General features: G+C 44.7%; 1 protein-coding gene across 1 annotated transcript in view; it reads left to right on the top strand.

Annotated features, from left to right (window-relative positions):
- The first annotated feature begins 6558 nt into the window (after positions 1–6558).
- KCTD1 (potassium channel tetramerization domain containing 1) overlaps positions 6559–20694 on the top strand; it is a 183375-nt gene continuing 169239 nt past the window's right edge. Inside the window, exon 1 of the mRNA XM_072732104.1 lies at positions 6559–6702. Coding sequence (XP_072588205.1) covers positions 6694–6702 — 9 coding nt within the window. The 5' untranslated portion in view covers positions 6559–6693. The remainder of the gene's footprint in view (positions 6703–20694) is intronic.

The raw sequence follows: 20694 nt of genomic DNA, 5'->3' as shown, positions 1-20694 counted from the left end.
TTGGGTCTAAGAAGCCAAAGGTGAGTACAGACTGGACAAAGTTGAGAACAAAATGATTGTTTATAATCTTTGTATAGTTTTTCCTGTTTTGCTGTTGTAGTAGCGGTAAAATATATGTAAGACAAAATCTACCATTTTAATCATTTTTAAGTATACAGCTCAGTGGCATTAAGTACATTCACGTTGTTATGTAACTATTACCAACATCCATCTCCAGATCTTTCATCCTTCCAAAACCATGTACCCATTAAAGGATAACTCCCCATATCCTCCTCTCCTCCAGGCCCACTAACTACTGATCTGTCTTTATGAATTCGACTACTCTGGGTACCCCATGTAAGTAGCGTCAGGTAATGTTTGTCCTTTTTGTCCCTACTACATTTTGACACGGCCAGAGAATCTAAAAACTAGCCATAGCTAAACCCTGGGTGTAACAAATAAAACAAAAACAGCATATCTACTAATACTGATCATTTTCCAGGTTCTGAGTTAAATGCTTTCTCTTTTATATTTTGCATTATGACGTAAAGATAAGTTTTAAATGATACATTTGTTGCAGTCCAAACACTCAGCCCCTTCCACCCGAAAATGTTTCTTTTAGTAGGCTTTACCATACAAAGAAAACGTAGGGAAATTCTCGTCCCCCACTTTGGGGAAATGAGGAGTAGAAGGATCATAACAACGCTTTACCTATCAAAATTTTTCAGAAGAGAACAATAAAAGACTGATGAGTTACTATCATTATCTTATAAGCTCTTTCACAGAGCCTTTGTTTTGTTTAGGGACATGAACAATTAGAAAAGAAATAGACACACAGGCTTTGTTTTCTCAGCAGGAGCTGCTATATGTTTGGTACAATGGATATGGTTTTTTTCTTTTTAAAAAATTAAGATATCCATTATCTACAAAGCAACCTTAAAGGGACAGATTGAGGATTTAATTTTAGAATTTCACGTCTGACTCTCATAGCCAGATGGTCTTTACACAATGGAAGTTCCCTACCATCATTCATAATTGTTTCTTATCACTACTATCATTAATGTTATTATTAAGAATAATGTTGGAATCATTTAAACGCCCATGTGGAATAGTCTTGTCGATTTGCTCCCCCCCTCCCAGGGCCCATTTTAGCTGATCAGGCTTATACTCATTAAGACTCTAAAAAGTGCTTTCTCTCTTGATAACTTTAAAGAAAGTACACAGATTCTTGCTTCCCGTGGCAATTTGTTAATAGTGGCTCTTACTAAAACTTGAAGACTAATATGTTTGTTTCTTGTTTATTATTTTTTGACCAGATTTTTTTTTTAATTCTTGGGTTTGTTTGCATTTAACTAGAACACATTCATGATTCTTTTTCTTTTAAATAAATTTTACGTTTTTAACCATAGAATGATTCCACTGAATAAGTTTTATAGGGTTTTTTTTTTTTTAGGGTGGAGCAGGGAAAGGTTTTTTAAAAATTGAAATATGACATCCATATCATTAGAGTTTTAAAGTTAGTAATATGCTTAAGGCAGACTTTTTATGGTTAGCAAAGCTGAGAGGTTCTGACACCCAAAGGATGTACAAAGAGATAAGTTACATAAATGTATATGGTGCCCCGGAGGGGCCTTGATTGTATTATGGGGTTTCTCATGAACGGCTTTGGTTCAGACAGAACAGTGAAGCAAAGCTAAGTGGTTCTCTACTGAATGGGCTGTGCCTGAGACGCGCGCGTTACTCTGCAAATAGAAGTACCTTTCAATGCCAGCTAGTTTACTATGAGGCACTGAAATAAGAAATAGAACAAATTAGCTAATGAAATGTTTGTCTTATTAAAAATGTTTCCTTAAAATAACCACTGCATTGCTTTAAAATGGATCGCCTCACAGATGACACAGAACAAGCTAAAAATGACAAAGTCTAACGCTTGGGAAAGAAGAATGCACATAAGTTGGAGAACGTAGAAACTGGGTAATATGATATATGATTGATTGATTGGACTATTTCTCAGAGATCTGAATCAGGTCTGAAATTCATTTCTTTTAATATTCGAAATCCTGTTTTCCTTTTTTTAATATTTTGCTTTTAAAGCACTTGCCTGTACCGATTCTGTATTTCCTGAAAGACAGAACATTAATAATTATAAAGAAAGAGGTTTGTGGCAGATTTCCGGTCCAGTCCCCTTTCTTACACCAGCAATTATCAAAATGCTTAATTAATTGTATTCTACGTGTGAGACAGTCTTGTCGAAATCAAGGATTCTCAAAGGAACAGAGTTTTCCCTAGTAAGCAGCATCGTAGACCTATGCTCGTTCACAGCTAGAATTTACCTCGAAGAAAATCTCATTTCACCCATTATTTTACATGAAAAGGTAAGATGTCCGTGTGACTTCTAGGTGAAGTGATAAAATGAGGCTTAGCTATTTTCTTTTAAAGAGATCATCCATGGAAATATCCAATAATTCAGTATCTCCCATTGCATGAATATCTTTCTTCTCTTTTTCTCTGTCTAAAATGGCAATCAGGGCATCTGACCATCGTCAAATTTTATTTCTGAATTCATTTGTGTTGCTTCATAATGGGAGTATGTATTCACATTACACAACTAGAGAAGAAACTTTGATAAAAGACCAAAGTGGTCTAAGGGCTTCAGGACGAGGATGTGGGATGTGGTATCTGTTTCTATTCAGAATTCTGGGTGAGCAGAAACTGATGCTCGCCAGCCCATCTGCCACCATTAGAGGACCTACCCCTTCAGAACGTGAGATGTTACAGACTCTTAACGTTGACAGTGATATAGAAAACTACCATGTTTTCCAGAGGCTAATTGTAAACAGGTGGCGGTTGGGGCCAAATCTCCAGGAATCACAAACCCATTCTGTTTGAGCTTGTTAATGCCTCTATTCAACTCCAGGAAAATGTGCACATTCCACAGTATTAAAGGGGGTTTCAGGTTGACTGATAAAAAACAGGTGATTTCCTCCAAAACACTGACTCGAAGATACAATAACATGATTTGCCTTCCTGTGTGGCAGCGCCTCTCATGGTGGTTAGAGGCGGATCGTGCTGAAGCAACGGTGGAAATACTGTCATTTGGTGACATGTGGGGAGAACCCGTGGCAGCCTTGCCGTGGCCGGTGACGGCCACGTGTGTCCCGCCTGGGCCCAGGCGCTGCCACTGCTCTCTTCTTCCTAAAGCAAAGTGCAGTGGGATTTTTAACTTGGATCTGGTGCCTGGCTTCACTGAAGGGTTTTGCAATTTCACATTTCATCTCAGCCAGTAATGTCCACATCTCGTCCAATCGCTACCAAGAATGTACCGCAGGGCTACCCCGGGACCACGCCGTGATGTTCTGTGCAAACTCGCGATTTGAGGGTTCGGTGACCTCCAGGCGACCAAATGAGCTGTCCCCACATTACCAGGAAAAGGGATCGCCGTTCTCCTTAAAGCACATCCTGTTTTCTCTTCTTCAATGGTCAGGGCACTAAATTTTTTTCCACCCAGCCCCTGGTTTCAGTTCAAAATATCTTATTTTACCTCTTTTTATGCCTTAAAAACTGGCGGAACTCATTTTGATAGTGAGACCAAGGAAGAGGGAAACAGAGGTCTGTGTCTTCTTTCTGATTGTTTTCTTGCTGACAATTTTATTGCCATTGTCTTTCGTATTGCTAACGGTCTTTAGGCTGCTGCTCTCACTTCAACTGTTTATTGAAAAAGGAGGTTAGAAGGATTTTTAATATACTTTCCCCCCCAACTTCTTCATGATTGGCAAAAAAGTACTGCAGAGCTCACCAAATGCACACGTTCACTTGCACAGATTTTAATCAGATAAAATACTTTGGGGGTAATTCCATGATTGCAGGGGCTGATTGGAGCAAAGTTGGTAAATTCATATCTTATACTTAGGCAAGACGTGGGCCCTGCTTTTCACACGCCATTTCATTAGAAAAAAAAAATCTATCTTAAAATTTAAAGTCAGTTGTCCTCATCCTTGATGTGAAGGTTGTGAAGTTTATCCTTTTCTTTGTGTTGTTGATCGGTACACAATAAGTCTTCCCTCTGAATCTGCTGGTCTCAACTTTGAGTCCCTTTCAAACTACAAGAAAATTAAGATCCTCACCACGATAAAATGAGACTTTACTCTGCAGTCCTTGAAATCCCAGCAATTCCCCTGCTGAAATTTTTTTGCCGATAGTCTTCAGTTCCTTTAGGTACTGATAAGAAAATTGGCCTCACTGTGTTTAGCCATATTTGCTTTTTTGACTCTAAATAGTATAAGCCATCTTCATTATTCACTTATTCCCAGACCTGGTACTAACTTTGGATGGTGGGGGATGGCTGGAGGGAGATTAGTTGTTACAAAAGTTAAATGTCAAAGGACAAGGATGTGCTGCTATCGGAGAAATTTGAAAGAACGCGCTAACAGTTTGTTAGGACAAACTCCAGAAAGGGAATTCTGGAAGAATGGTTTTTAAGCCACGTCAGTACAACTTAGAAGGTTGTACACAGTTTCTGAAGGGGTAAGCGCCTTCAGGGAGGCACCACTCACGTGGGTGCTAGTCCTGCCTCTGCCAGCCTGGTCTTGGCCTTGTCGCTGACTGCTGTGTGACCCTGGGCAAGCTGCTTCCGCTTCCTCATCTGTAAGATGTTGTGAAGAACTAGATGGAGGGATCTTTCCACAACTGATCTTTCCAGCTCTAACATCCCAGGACAATGACACAAGGCTGTCCGGACTTCAATAAAAGTCATTTCAGGCCACATCTTCAATGTATGTAGTGCCATTTGGGGGCAAGAAGAAAGTTCTTATTCAGTTGGATCTGGGGTTTTGTGAATATTTCAAAAAACATCATTGCAGATCAGAGGATATATCTACCTTGTGTGGAGGGGGGAAGAGAAGGAGAATGTGCAAAGAAAGATGTGATTTTGTTTCTTGTTGTTTTGTGAGCCATTCATTTTTTTTCTTCTTGTAGGTCACTGATATTCTCAAACCAGACACCCATGTCTTATGAACTTGTTCTGTAACAAACAAACAAACAAACAAACAAAAACTACCAACACCCCTGATTTTCATTATGACATTACTCTCTCGGGTCATTATTATGCGGATCTGACTGATGATCCCTTTAAAAAGCTTGACCCTTCCCTTTTCTGCTGGTACTGCAGCAGTTGCTTACCTCAAAAGAAAGATGATAGTTTTTTAAAAAAGACTTCCTGTGAAATGCTGCCAATTGCAGGTATTCACAGGACATGTCTGGTTCTATTTAGGGTTTTTTTTTTCTTTCTTTCTTTTTTTAGTATCCTTGGCCTTACAGCCTGGGCTTTTTCATATGAAATGTCAGCAAAGTCTTTGAATTAATGAACTGTGAAGTGCTCAAAAAAAAAAAAAATATATATATATATATATATACCATTTCAAAAAGTATCCTGTAAGGATAGAACACTAATGAGAGGTGACCCTAGAGTTACGACCAAATATCCCACTCTAACTACAAAGAATTAAGATAACGACTGGCTCAGGCACAATTTCTTTGAACAAAGACCTAGAAAGGAAGGAGATGTGATGAGGAGTGGGGGAGGTCAGAACTAGATTCACAATCTGGGAAAATGTGTTTATGTTAGAGTCTCTAGTTCTGTTGAGCACTTCCGTCAAATAATGGAATTATACACAGACACCCCCCCCCCCCATAAAAGGTACCAGGTGGAGGGAAGCTAAGAGAAGGGAGCAGGCGAGATACGTTCAGAAGGTTGATCAAATAAAATCTAAATGATAGGTCTTTGGCTACACCTAATGTAGGTTTTGTTTTCTTTTAATTTTGCTATTTTTTTAAAAAGAAATGTGGTATAACTCCTTCAATCTTTTTGCAATTCTGCATGGTTGAACATTTGAAATGAGTTTGTGTATCACCCCCAGGCGCTGATTCTGACTTGATTGGGGCAAAGCAGACTGCATGTGCTTATTTTTATCCACGTCATTTGGGACGTTATGTCGCCAAAGGAACCAAAAATGTGCCGCTCTGTTGCCAAATTATCACCTATCCTTTGATCAGACAGGGCGGTGATCCTCATCAACAAGTTGTGCGACCTTAGTGTACCAGCAATGTCAGGTCAACTTGAGAAAGTGAAGAGAGAGCCCTAAACACAAATAAAAAGAAACAACCAACAATCCTTATAATTATCATCATCTGCTGCTTTTCCCTCTTTTGGCAAAGAAACACTCCATTCATTTGCAGAAATCGCCCGCGGAAACGTTACATCAAAACTAATCACAACGATTAAAATCAGCTTTTCTGTGCAAGAGGAGGGTAAAAAGCAAGTTGGAGGCTGGAATAAGACTGTTTTTCCACCAAAAAAAAAAAAAAAAAACTGGGAAAAAAAATTTCCTATATGTATATTTATCTATACGTATACGTAGAGCTTTATTTTTGCAGGAGATCAATTGTCTGCCCTGTGATCAGTTAATTTGATTTAAGTTTTATTTTGGAGATTGATTTAGACTGGAGGTAGAGGCATGAGCTAATTGTATCCTGATCCTTGCCTTGAGGGGTTTCAAAGCCCTGGAGCAACTCTTCTCTGTATTTTGTTCTGTCTACCTTAGCCAAGCTATTGCATTTCTCTCTGGTGTGGCGAGCCGAGCAGATCGCTGGGAGAGAAATCGGAAAAGGGGGGAGAGGAAAAGGAAAAGGGGACTTGGAGAGAGACTTTGTGCTTCAATGTTTCAGGTAAGATCTGACGGTTTGGGTTTGTTATTATTTGCTAAGGAGGGTATGGCTGGGACTTTGGGCGCAACTCGCTTTTACGCATGTGCCAGGCACGGGGCGAGAGCGCGGCACACTCGCACTCACGCAGCCCGGCGCGGCGGCTCGGGGTCCGCTCGGGCCGGCGGCGGGGCCGGGGCTGCGGGGTCGCGGCGCTCTTCCCGGGCTCGCGGCGGCGGCGGCGGCGGCGGCGGCGGCGGGCGGGCGGGCGCGGGCGGGCGCGGGCGGGCGCGGGCGGGCGGGGCGGGGCCGGGGCGGCGGGAGCCCGCGCGCCGGGGCCCGGCTCGGGATCCGGGAGCGGAGCCGCCGCGGCTCTCCGAGCCTGTGCCCGCCGCCGCCGCCCGCCGCCCGCCGCCCGCCGCCCGCCGCCCGCGCGCCAGCCTCCCCGGCGGCCGCTCCGCCGCGGCTCCCCCCGCCCCCGCCCCCGCCCTCCCCGCCGAGCCGCGCGCGTCCCTTTCTTCCCGGCGCCGAGCTCCGCGCCCGCCCGGCAGCCCCGCCGAGAGCCTCCCGCCGCCGCGGCCCGAGCGCCCCCAGCCGAGCGCAGCGCCCGCGGGCGCCCGGGGCTCCGCGCCGCCCCCCGCCGGGGGTGGGGGCCCGCCGCCCCCTCCTCGCCCGCGGCCCCGGCGGCGCCCCCGGACGCCCCGCGAAGACGCCATTGTGGCCGCCGAGCGGAGCGCGCCCCGGGGCGGGTCGCCCCCCTCTGGCCGCCGCCGCACCGCGCCGCTCCCCTTTGTGCGCCGCGGCCGGAGCCCGGCTCCGTCCTCCGCGCGTCCCCGGCCGGGCTGAGCCGGATTCGCCGCCTCCGCCCACCCGGGCGCCTTTAAAGCCCCCTCCCGCCCCCTCCCTCCCGCAGCCGCCCCCCTCCCCGGGTGCAAACGTTTCATTTATTTTTAAAAAGCTCTCCTTCCTCTTCCCCCACCTCCTCCCGGATAAAGGGCACGGCACATGCTCCGGATTAGGAGTCTCCTTGGGAGGCGGGGACGGGGGAGGGGGCGCCGGCGTGGGGGCGGGAGGCGAGCGCGGCAGGTAATGGCTGTGGCGGGGCTGCGCTCGCCGCCGCTCCGCGGAGCCTGCAGCGCCCGGCCCGGCCCGAGCCTGAGCCCGCGCCCGCGCCCGCAGCCCGCAGCCTCCCCTCTCCTCCCCTCCCCTGCTGGCGGCCGGGGCTCCCTTAAAGGGACAGAGATCCCGGGCCGCCTCCCGCCTCCCGCCTCCGCCGCTCAGGGCAGGGGGGGGGTGCAGTTCGGCTCCCTCCTGACCTCTTTCCGCCCCGCGCCGCCGCCCCTCTATGGAAACGCGAAGTGCGCTTCCTCCCCCGCCCCGCAGAGGGACCTGGCTGCAAAATAGAGGGTCCGAGCCTCCTGGGAAAAGAACGGAGTCGGGGGGCGCGTTCTGGCGAATTCGCGGCCACAGTGAGGTCGGGCCCCACGAACATCCAGGGGAGAGGGGAGAGGGGAGAGGGGAGCCGCCCCGGGTGCGGGAAGCCCTGCCCTGGACGCGCTCGCCCGGCCGCCCGACCCCCGAAACTTCCCGGCCTGAGCGGGCGGCGGCGCCTGCCTTTGTGCTTTCGAGCACTCGCACTCGCACTCGCACTGTCGTGGAAATGATTCTCTGGTATCAACACGGTTTCACCGTGACTGTGCTTCGGGGGCCGGCTGGGCGGGAGCCAGCTAAGTTAGCAAAGTTGCAAATGGGGCTGCGGGCCCTGTGCGTGGAGAGCGGCTCGCGGGAACTGTCCGGGGCTCCCGGTGGCACCGGCCTCCTCGCTGCGAGGTGCGCCGCAGTAGGCAGCAGTAACGGGGTGCAAATGCCGCATTCCCTTTTAGCTCAGAGAGAACCGGCGGCTGCTTTCAAGCAGATCCTTGACTGTGTGTGTGTGTGTGTGTGTGTGTGTGCATCCTTGCTGCGACCGGGAGAGACATAACAGTTTAACATACTCATTCTTTAAGAAACGTTTGCCTTCTGTTTTCAATCAACTAAGCTGGCAGCTAGAGATACAAGTTTATTTGAGAATACCCTCTGGGTACCAAGCATGCTTGGATTGTTTTAGCAAATTAAAAATGAGCAAAATGCTTTTACCTTCTCAGCAGTAGACTCCTTAAGAGACCTCCTGTTTTGTGTGTATGTGTGTTTTTTAGAGAAACATCTTCTGTGTTTATCTCAAATGTGTTTTTAATGTGGAAAAGGAGAAAATAAAGGATCTGTAAAGGCTGAGCCTGATGCCCTAGCATGATTCATTAAATCTGATTTTACATCAAGGAATTCACCTGCGTCTGTGGGAATCTGTGGCACCTAATAGCTAACCTGCTTGGTGAATTTGAAATCGTAGTGGATCCGTTTGTCTCCTGGATAATGGGCAATGTGCCCATCCATCCCTCGTGTTTATATTTGTGTGGCATTTGGCTTACCATGAGGGGCTGGTGTTCAGGAGACCGCACACTGGCTGCAACAATTTGGCACGGGAGTCCTGCTGCTGCTTGAATGCAAAGAATTGTTAGCGATTGTTAGGATGACAGTAGGTTTGATGTTTACTAATTAGGCTGCAGAGGTGGCCATTGAATCTTAAAACTTCGCACCGCCGAGAAAACTTCACCGGTTTAGGCAATGTGTTGATAAAAAGGAAAGTAACTAGGCAAAAATACCATCCATACATTTGCTGGGAAGAAATTTTGAAATGAATTGAGCGTGAATGATAGTTGGCAAAAAAAAAAAAAAAAAAAAAAAAAATCTCCCACCACAGTATTCAAAATGACTGCAGTGATTTTGCTGTATTAATTATGCCCGAAGCACAATATAAAGTTCTCTAACACACACTAGAGGTCTCTCTTCTAGCTGTAAGATTTTCATGTCTGTAATTCTTTGCCAGGGCTTGCATAGTAGGGGTGCTGGGTGATAGCTTGGTTCATCGTTATTTAAGTAATAGTGATTTACTGACCATCCACGTTACTCTGATGTGAGGTATTTATTTTGGAGAATATTCAGTAATTATGGTACAAATTATACTACGTAAGTACTGGGAAAGTAAATGCATTAAGACTTCTACTAGATGATGATGAAAATGTATTATTCCATTTGTTGATTAGCATTATGGGCCTTTTGGCATGCAGTTATTTATCCAAAGCAATTTGTTTTTAAATGTAAAAGTAATTAGCGAAAGATGTATTGTATCCAAGAACTTTCCGAAAATTAAACTTCCACGTAGCTCTAGGTTTAACGATAAGTTGTTTGCACAGATGCCTTCTTGTCTCCACGTTTTAAAATCATAATGATTGTTTCCTAATGCCAAAATGTGATGTTTTCTGCTCTGATCTTTTCCCTTTACGTCATATTGGAGACATTCGAAGGGTATTTATTTGTGAACCATCAGTTCATCAAGGCTTTTATTTAGTTGGATCTGAAACTGTATTTCTGAAGCTTCTTTGGGACTGCAGTTTACAGTTTCCCAAGCAAGGAGAGCTCTTATTTTCTCCATCTTTAGGTTGAACCATCTTGGGAAGGAAAATAAAAATTTCGGATGCAAGCAACGCTTGCTTATTTTAATAGCTTACTCATGCAGAAGTGAGAAACAATTCAATTTTCTTAGGCACTCTGGCTTTTCATTCATAAAAATGTACCACATGTAAATCACGTTAAGCGTGTTGATGAGTGTGATTTGAGATAACCGTGCAGAAAGCAAAACAGAGAGATTATCCTTTAAGAATAACCAGTATTCATTAAGTTCATTCACTGCTTCAACAACTGTTTATTTGTGCCTGCTGTATACGGGACACTGTGCTAGACGCTAGAGACACGATGGTGATTTGAAAAAGGCATTCAGAGTCCCAATCTCCCAGAGCTTATGATTCCCATAGAGAGACAGACGTTGATCAAACAGTTGAACAACAGTGGGAAGGAAAAGGGACATAGTCAGATTTGTAATTGAAAAGATAATTCTCATGTCACTGTGGGCAGTGAATGGCTGGCACCAAGTGGATGAGGCATAGCCCTTGGAAGGCTCTAACAGTCATCCAGGCAAGAGAAGACCTAGCTGAGGTTCAGGTAGGGACAGGCGAAACAGACAGATGGAAGGATTCAAGGTGTATTTAGACGATAAAATTGATGGATCGTAGTATTGGTAGGATTGGTTTATCAGTGAACAAGAGAAGACATGTGGAGAGGATGCCTAGATTTCTGACACATTAACCAAAAAGACACTGGGATTCTGATGACTGGCCAGGTGTTGCACCTTTCACTTCATTTCCAGTAGCCAGAATGAGGAGCAACAAGGAGCCTCCTTCACATCTCGTGTGACTGCTTTCACAAGGGAAGCCAGAGTGCTTCCCATCTCTCCATTTGTTTGTCAGTAAGTATTGGGGGAGCCTCCACGGTGTGGGCCCTCATCTCCCTGCTCTTACTTTGTTATCCACGGTGACTTTTCATTTATGAACTAAACCGTGATGTTCCGTTTATGCAACTCCAGCTAAGTTGAAATTCATCATTTGAAGAGGCCCGTGTTTCACCTTCTGAAAGAAAATCAAGTCTGTGCCTTAGAGTGCAAAGAGCTATGTGAAAAAATTTCACAAACATGTATTAAATCGTTAGGAAACTTCTTTGACCTTGCTTCTTAAAAGCCCATCGACATACACACAACTGGCACAATTATCACAAATCGCTCATCGACAGAGCTTTTAAGGACCTTAACGTAGTAGTGACGTTTGTTTGGTCTGACTGGAGTTCACTCTGCAGCTCTGCTTTCTCCCCATAGTTAGATTTGAGTGCACGCGTCCCCTCACATGTCCCGAACTTTTTGTACTGATCCTTGGCTACTGTTGTCTCAATACAACACTCCTCTACTTAAGTGGACGCTGTGGTATTTCTTTTTTTTTCCTTTTTGTTTTTGTTTTTTTTTTTTTAAAGGTTTTATTTATTTATTCATGAGATACAGAGAGAGAGAGAGAGAGAGGCAGAGACACAGGCAGAGGGAGAAGCAGGCTCCATGCAGGGAGCCTGATGTGGGACTCGATCCCTGGTCTCCAGGATCATGCCCTGGACCCAAGGCAAGCGCTAAAACCACTGAGCCATCCACGGGATCCCCGACGCTGTGGTATTTCTAATAACTTTTTTTTTAAAGAGGTGTACTTTTTTTAAAAAAAAAGATTTTATTTATTTATTTGAGAGAGAATTAGCAAGGTGAAGGACAGAGGGAGAAGCAGACTCCCCACTGAGCAGGAGCCCAATGACCCTGATGAGACCATGGTCTGAGCTGAAGGCAGCTGGTCAACCAACTGAGCCACCCACATGCCCTGGTACTTCTAATATCTTGTCCATTCCTTCCATTCGTTCTTATTTCTCTAAAACGCGTTCCCTCACATCGTGCTTCACAAGCATATGTAACAATCAAGAGATAGTGTTTTGCCCAATATGTTATTCACCCCCAAAATAACATTGGCTGATAAACGGTTAATTTTAAAATAACCTTAAAATTAGGTATTCAGTTTTTCTTTCAACATCAAAAAGTATTAGAAAGAGAATTTCAGTAAAAGAAATCTGCCATGAATGCTTATGATCACTTTCTTTTCCTCTTGCTGGTTGTACTCCTTCCAGGAGATTCCAGGTTGGAGCTCCTTCCAAGAAATTTGAGTTTCACTTATTTCCAGGAAACAATTAGAAAATCACTCTCTGTGTAGGAGTTTGATACACAAATGCAATTCCATGGGACGCTTCCCCCCACCCACAATTCTCACGTAGGTGGCCCCGAGAGCAGGCTCTGTTTGGAAAAACATCTTCATTTCAACCAACTCACCTGGGGATGCATTTCTTGTATAAATATGGGAATGACAATATCTCTCCAGCCTGCCTTATAGGATCGTGGAGGCAAAATATGAGTATGTATAGCAAACTGATGTGTAAATAAGTAGCATCAAGCAAGCCTAAAGGGCGTTTTTTTGTCTAAAGGATCCATCCGAATTCTGGCCCCTTGCTGCAAGTAGCAGAGGGCAATCTGGACTCCTTCACTAAACCCCCAAAACAACGCTGTGAGGCAACCCCATCTTACAGGTGAAAGAACTAAGGAATAGAAAGATGGTGACTTGTGTGAGGTCGAAGGTTGGGCTAGTGGCACAGCAGAGATTCTGGCCCAGCAGGCTGACCACAAACCCCTACGCACCATGAGCCGCTCTGCTGTCCCATCTATACTTCTAGTTTTCTGTCCAGTGGATACTATTTGAGCACTTTTCATAGGCACCTGGCACAGAGTGCTTCTCTTCTCTGCCACCAGCTTCCATTCATCCTCTCCTCTCTCTGCCCCCACCCCTCCCAGTATCTCCTCACCAGCACCTGCATCCCACTCCTAACACTCTCCAGAGAACAAATGAGAAGTAATTTGAGGTTGCTGTGATCATACATCTGAACCGCTTCCTAGCTTGCGCTGAGCAAATCATTCACTCTCACATATCTGTCGTGCTGACCAAAATGGGGATTCATTTTCCACCCAGTGAGAATGGACAACAATTCAGGTCTTGATGCCCACACGGAGGCTGCTGTTAAGAACTGAAGAGAATGTGAACTAGATAGATTTCAAATGCTTGCTAGAGGGAGGGATAGTCTTCTTAATCCATCTTCCCAAAGCTTCTGCTGCTACATTACCTGGTGTTGTGTAGCACTTTCTCTTTGCTGGAAATCTGTAGCTAATGGAACAGAAAATGTGTGTCAAATGGAAGACCCAGACTCTCTTCTTGGGGGGAAAAGACATCTACCTTGTTCCATGGCATCAACGCTTCTCTCCTCCACCCACCCACTCCCACTGCCCACATCCAAATCCCACTCCCACTCTTCCTAACTGATTATTAAGTTGGGTAAATTACTTAATCTCCCTAAGCTTCAATTTTCGGAACTGTAAAGGACCACACTAAGAGTCACTAGAAATGAGTTAATAGTATAAGCTATTTGTAAATGAAATAATATACGGTCATTGTCAATGAGATAATAATAAATCCTAGGGTAGTTCTGAGGATTGGATGAGATGTGATGGAATGCAAATATGCCTGGCACATAGGAAGCACTTGGAAAATGTCCACTTAATATCATTCAACAGGGACTATGCTTATTCCTCTTTTCTTCCTTAGTTCCTAATATGTGCCTGGCATACAGGCTAAGTGCTCAAAAAGTAATTGTTGGATTCGTGAATACGGAATTTCGGAGAACACAAGAATAAAGCCAGATGGTGATTTCACTTCCCCGTAAGTACTTTTTGCCATTGACAAGAAGGTCCGAGCTCTGCCAGATGCCCTTGCTGGATAATTATGGGCTTATTCTAACCAATTAGATCAACCATTTGGGAACAGACTAAATTTGATCTGGGGTAACTATTAATGCTGGAGAGGCGTTGCTTCAAAGATGTCATCAGCTTACCTTCTGATTACTCACCTGATAGTCCTTCTGTGCACAGCTGTCATGAGATTTACAAAATCTGAAGACGTTTAGAACAGATGCCATGAAATGATGAAACCCTGGGTTCTGAACCCATCATGGGAATCCCTGAGTTTGCTTATCACAGGGCAAAGAAACGTCGGAGCAGGTCTGACACCCATTCCATCCAGCAGATGGCAGTGGGATACATTCACAAGCAAATTCTTGGACTGGCCTCTGGTCTTACTTTCTCACCATTGCCCCACCCTCGGTGGCAAAGAAAGTCTGAGCCAGCTTTAAAAAAACCTGCCTTGGCTCCTTGGCAGCGACAACCGGGGACGGAGACTCGGCGGGGGCAGGTGGAAGAAGCCACACGTCAGAGTCACCTGTGCCGTGGCCCAGAGAGGGGAGAGAAAGCAGGCACTGGGGCCTGTTTGAATCCACTCACTGCCAAGTTTCCCAGAGATAAGTAAGAGTTCTGTTTTCCTCTGCGTTTAAGCAAATCGATACAAGACAGTGCTGTCAACCTCTCACATGTAGGATGCTAGCACATGCTGTGGGCTGAGAGCATCTGGGTGGCCAATTAGTAATCAGGGATATTGGTGAAGATGATAAGCCACCTTAGGCAGGCATGTGCCACCGGCGAATGGAACAGTCATATGCAACTGGAGACCCCCGGGGAACTCTCTTATGAGGGGTAGTGAGATGAGCTGGGTCTTCAAGTCGCTCGGAACTGTGAACCCGTGTTAGCTGTGTGACCCTGATCGTTGGCTTCATATTACGACCACCTCCGAGGGGTGACACGAGTACAGTGCCGTCTCTGTGCCAGGCTGTTTTCCAAATACTTTGTAATAAAGTATTGAATCAAATCTTCATTCATCACCCAAGGGGGTGGTACTATTGGAATCCCCACTTTTAGATGAGAAAATCAGGGGCACCCATGTGGGTCAGTGGTTGAGCGTCTACCTTTGGCTCAGGTTGTGATCCCAGGGGTCCTGGGATTGAGTCCTGCATGGGGCTTCCCCACAAGGAGCCTGCTTCTCCCTCTGCCTATGTCTCTGCCTCTCTCTGTGTGTCTCTCACGAATCCATAAATACAGTCTTCAAAAAAAAAAAAAAAAAAAGTGAGGAGATGAAGGCCCAGAGAGATTAAGTAACTTTTCCAGGATCACATACTGGTGAATGATCAAACCAGGATTTGGACAACATGCTCAGGCTTCTGTGTCTGTGCTCTTCAATGCCAGGCACTGCTGCCATTTATTAATAATGACTGTTACTACTAGCTAATAATTATTAAGCATTTTTCTTGTGCTAGAAGCACATGTTAGCTCCTCTACTCCTCTCAGCCACCTATAAGGTGGGTGTCATTGACTTCCCCATCTTATCAAACGAAGAAAAGAAATACTCACTCCGTGCCCTGCTCTGTAAGAAACACAGGAAACCAAATTAATGGGGAGACTGTAATATACTACAGTGCTAGATAGTGGCTCCCCCTGTAACTGCTAGAGTGATTTAGAGTAAGAGAAATCAATAGTGAGAGAATACAGGGATTTTGTTCAACGGTGTAAGAGAAAGCACATGAAGAAAATGTTCAGTGTCTTATCTGATCCTTCACAATTTCCATCAGGGCCCTTAGATGTTTATAACCTCAGAACCATTTTTGAGAAATGGTGTGTAGCCCACAAAGATGAGGGTTGGTCCCATTTCTGTTCAGCACTGCCTTCCTCTCTAGAGTCATTGCTCATCATTTTTTGAGGAGGTAGGATGATCCAGGTGCTTTGCCAGATGGCCATTGCCTTCCTCAGTACATGGGGCCTAGCTCTTAGCCAGCGCAGTTACCCATGAGTTCCAGGTGAAAGAAATTCACCTGCTATATGAACTAACTCAGCCTCTCTCTGATCAGAAATGTCATTCCAACTCTGAGGACAAAAGGCAGGTTTTAGAATCTGCAGTCTAATGACTTTAAACCCGACTTCTCTGCAGTATGCCTGAATGAAGTTTGGGAGAATAGATAATTCTCCAAACAAGGCACAAAATTTCAGAAGGAAGCCTTCCTCAGTGCTGACAATGCTGTGGAATCACTACATGACTCAAAGACCTAAAGCATTGAGAAATGGATCACTCTAAGGTTGCACAAATTAAACAAGCTAAGAGCTGGAGGTGGTTTTCCATAGGAAATACAGATCTTAATTTAGACCTACCTCCAGTGTGACTCATCCCCACGTGGTAGAAGGAGCCATGGGAGTTCATGACCAATGGAGTCACAGGGGGCCTCCCAGTCATGGATATTGCTGGGCAAGGAACTAGGGCCAAGTAAGTGAAAGTCAGAATGGAAGTTCTGCAGATTTCTACCTTAAGAAATCAAAGACATTTCCAAAAAAAAAAAAAAAAAAAGAAGAAGAAGAAGAAAAGAAATCAGAGACATTTCTTATCATTTTTTTCCTTCCAATCAAGCCTTTGTGCTCATGCAAATCTTTGAACAATGTTATTCTTTCATTTCTGATATGTCTTTATGTCTAAATGCATTAGAAACTATTTCTAGCTAAAGCACTTTAAAAAGCTCAATCGTTTAGCTCTGCATAATTGTTCCAGGGGCCTTCTTTGTTTCTTTTTCCCTCTTAAGGAAAATTCTGTGTCAAAATGCATTTTAAGATATGGACTTAGATTCAAATTTTACTTTGGAAACATGCAAAGACTGCTTTGAGTCACACTTTTTTTTTCATTGTATCATTGAAGCATTCATATATCTGAGTTATTTTTTGACAGCTCTTTTGCAAACTACAAATATATGGTAAACAAACGCCTTTCCAAATTATTCTGCTAAGGAATAAAACAGATACACTTTTTAACACTTGAAAATTATGCCTTCTGATAAATTTGTGCTAACCCAATAATCGTTTATTATAGAAGTAGATAAAGTGCTCCTGAGCTGATTGATTTATAAAGCTCTTTGCAAATAATTGCTTTTAAATCCGTTTTTAAATATGAGTTTAGATAGCCAGACATGTAATACAGATCCTTACAGCCAGTTTTTTGTTACTTAAGAGGTGATGGTATAGCTTCCATGTGATCTATCTTCTCTTCTTTCCATTGCTGTCTACCTTTTGGCCTCATAATTATTCTTTGATAACCTCAGTCAAAAGATTGATGGAAAGGGTGAAGAAAGGAAATCATTTTCAAATCCATTTGTCTTTCTTCCCCTCTCCCTTCTCAACAACCTGATAAAGTGCGTTGGAAAAAAAGTCAGCTCTTGATTCATGCTAACAGAGGGCCATAACAAGATGAATAATCCAAAGGAATAGGCAATCCCAAGTCATTTGTATTCAAATCTTGATGTGATTTATTAATTAGGCTAGTATTAAATTTCGTCTTAATTTGTACATTACAATCGGAAGCACATTTTTCTTCTCCCTTTCAACTCTTGCAGTCATATTATATGACCTTAGTATTAACACGAATGACTCCTCTGACCCCTTAACGAATAGTCTTTCCCAGATTTGGGAAATTGGTCTTCTCTAAAGTATTGCCTAGCTCCGTGGTTCTGGACTTTACTATGCATCACAATTGCCCAGAGAGCTTGTTTAAACAGGGTCTTACCTCCACCCCAACTTTCTGATAAGATTGGTCTGGGATAGGAGCTGAGGGTGTGCATTTCCAACAGGTCCCCAATGAATGCTGGTGGCTGTCCCAGGGACCATACTGTGAGAACCTCTGTTCTCAGGGAACAGTAGGCCATAAGGATGTTCCTGGAGAGAAATAAGAAGGATTCATCAGTCAAGTAGATTTGGGAAGCATTATACCTTTCTTTGAAGTCTTTTTAAGTATCTCAAAAATTTGTAGAAATCCTGCAATACATCAATCAGTTTTCTAACTTGTATTTCCTAAACATCATTGACCACAGAACCCTTTGTTCTGGTAAGACCATCAACTGTGGGAATTCCTGCTCCAGGAACACATTAGGAAGGGCTGCCCTAAAAAAAAAAAAAAAAAAAAGGAAGGAAGGACTGCCCTGCTTCATGGTGCCTTGATGGGCTAAACTTCAGCCCACCCCACCCCCACCTCCTGTGGTGTTGGCTGCCTCCTGTAGTCACACGCTGGACATTTTCATCACAAGGCACCTTACCAACTCAGCAAACCCTGGCTCTTGCCTCCTCCTTTTGACCAGAGTATCTCATTCTCCTATTAGATCCTACCAAAACCTGCTTTTTGAGCCTTGCTTCTGCTTCTTCTCTTCTTACCTCTCTGATCCTCCCTCCCTCCCTGCCTGCCTGCCCGTCTTCCTGGTCATCTCTCTCTCCTTTTCAGCCTGTGCTCACTACACAGCGCACTCACTAGCACCCTCAAATGTCTCCCTTGTGTGGCCCCTCTGTCATCCCCACCTTACCAGTGCAAGTCCTGGATGACCTTTCTCCTTCCACACTTTGCATCTTGGGAGCCTGAGTGACACGGGGGCAGGGAGGGAAGGTCACATGATTCTTCTCATTGATGCCATTGCAAAGTCATTTCATCCTTGCAGCCCACAGCCCACCAAGAGACTTCCTTGGTTTTTACTGTGCCAGGCACTCACTACCCCAAGCCCCAGAAATAGCAACACACAAGGACAAAAAATCCAGGGTCTCCTGGAGTTTACATCCAAGAAGGTAGGGGGTGGAATGAGAACTTAATCAGATACAGTTAAGTGCTATGCAGAAAATTAAAACAGTGTGGTCAGGCGAGACCTCCGTAAGGAGGTGACGTTAGTGCTGCTGTCTGCATGACAATCATGGTAGCCCACCTCTCTAGAACCTTGATACCGCATGGCAGCCCCCGGTTCATTTCTTATCTCATTCCCCCCAGAGGTTTTTCTGGATCTTTTTTTGCTGTTCTCAAATTCCAAACCCATTCCCTCTTATCAGATAAACTGGCCTCGGAATTTACTGAGAAGTCGTCTACTCTCTCCACTTTCCTGACACCAAAAATCCTACCCATAGCTCCCACGAGTCCTCTCTGCCTTTCCTGCTCTCACTGGCCCCTTCCCCATAGCCTATAGCCATTTGCCAAAAAATCTGCTTGTGTGTACCACCCCGGCCCCCCCTGCACCCAAATTCATGGGTTTAAGCCCTAACTAACCCTGAATGTGACTGAATTTGGAGTAGGGCCTTTCTGGAAGTAACTAAAGGTTAAATGAGGTCAGAAGGATACAGCCCTGATCCAGCAGATCCAGCAAGATGACTTTCTTCAGAAGAAGAGACCCCAGAGAGCTTGCTCTCTTGCAGCCATCCACGAGCCAGGAAGAGAACTCTCACCAGAAGCCGAATCCGTCAACCTCCAGAACGATAAGAAATAAGTTTAGCTGTTTTTTAAAACTACCTCATCTATGGTATTTTGTTATAGCAGCCGGAGCTGACTAAGACAGGAACCAGAAAACTCCTCCGCCTCATGCCCACTGGCTTTCCTCCCCCCACCAGTCTGGTGTTTCATGCCTCGCCGCCTCCTCCCTCCCTCGTAGGTCATCCTTCTCGAATCACCTTTTATTTTAGAGTGTGTTCTTGTGCCTTTTCAAAATGGAACAGCACTGCAAAACCTAAGGATGTTTTTGAAAGGCTTTATTTTTAACTTCTGGGATCGAGATCTGTGCAGTCTTCCATCGTGTCACGCCACTTCATGGACCTTAGACACCAAATTCAATCTCTCCTTGTCCCCACATCCAATCACATCACTCGGCGAAGTTCCCTTTTCTTTATTTCCTCAACTGGATGTTTTTTCAGACAATTTAGAGAAATAGGGAAATGTTCTATTTTGTATTTCTCAACATCCACACCATTGGCTTTCTACCTCTTTCCAATTACAATGGTAATCGCCCTAAGCAGGAGTGGAAGTTTAAGAAGCAAGACTGGGAAGATGGGCGATTCTTTTTAAGGAAACTTTCCCTCCTAGATTCTGTCTTCTCTGGTTAATTTAATTAGAATCCCATCAAGCATTGCTTATCTAGTGGCATATTGTCACAGACACCTGCTCCACAGGCACTGGATCTCCAGGGGAAGGTCAAGTGTCATTGCTTCCCCAGATTCCCTGTAGCATCCAGACTCCAGTCACTCTCTGTGAAGAGGAGTGATAAGAGATAGAGATGAGATAGGGCGGGTCAATTCACTTCACTGCTGCCATGGATTTTCTCCAAAGTTTTTGTGCCAATTGTAGAAATTTTCTGGGTCTACTCTCATCTCACCCCTATAGTGGAAGCCAAGAATTCGTAGCCAGCACTGCAGTGATTTAAGAGCAACTCCAAGATTCCACAGCTTGTGGAAGAGTAGCAGAGAAGGGAGGACTGAATGAAGCAATGTCTGTAAAGCACTTTGCATAGTGCCTGCCATGTAGCAAGTGCTGAGAAAATGGTGGTGATTATTATCCATGCGGTCGTCATCATAATCACTGCCATGGCTCATCACATACACACACGCACATATATACACATATACACTTGCATATACGTGAGGATTCTTTCCAGCTCTGTGTGGAACTTAGGAGGATTGGAAGAACTCAAGATGAAGTTGCGCAGTTCTTGGTGGAGATCCAACACCTGCCATTACAGTTGCCT

Source organism: Vulpes vulpes, chromosome 13 (genome assembly GCF_048418805.1).
Source record: "Vulpes vulpes isolate BD-2025 chromosome 13, VulVul3, whole genome shotgun sequence".
NCBI classification, from domain to species: Eukaryota; Metazoa; Chordata; class Mammalia; order Carnivora; family Canidae; genus Vulpes; species Vulpes vulpes.
This window is presented reverse-complemented; position numbering and strand designations above follow the sequence as displayed.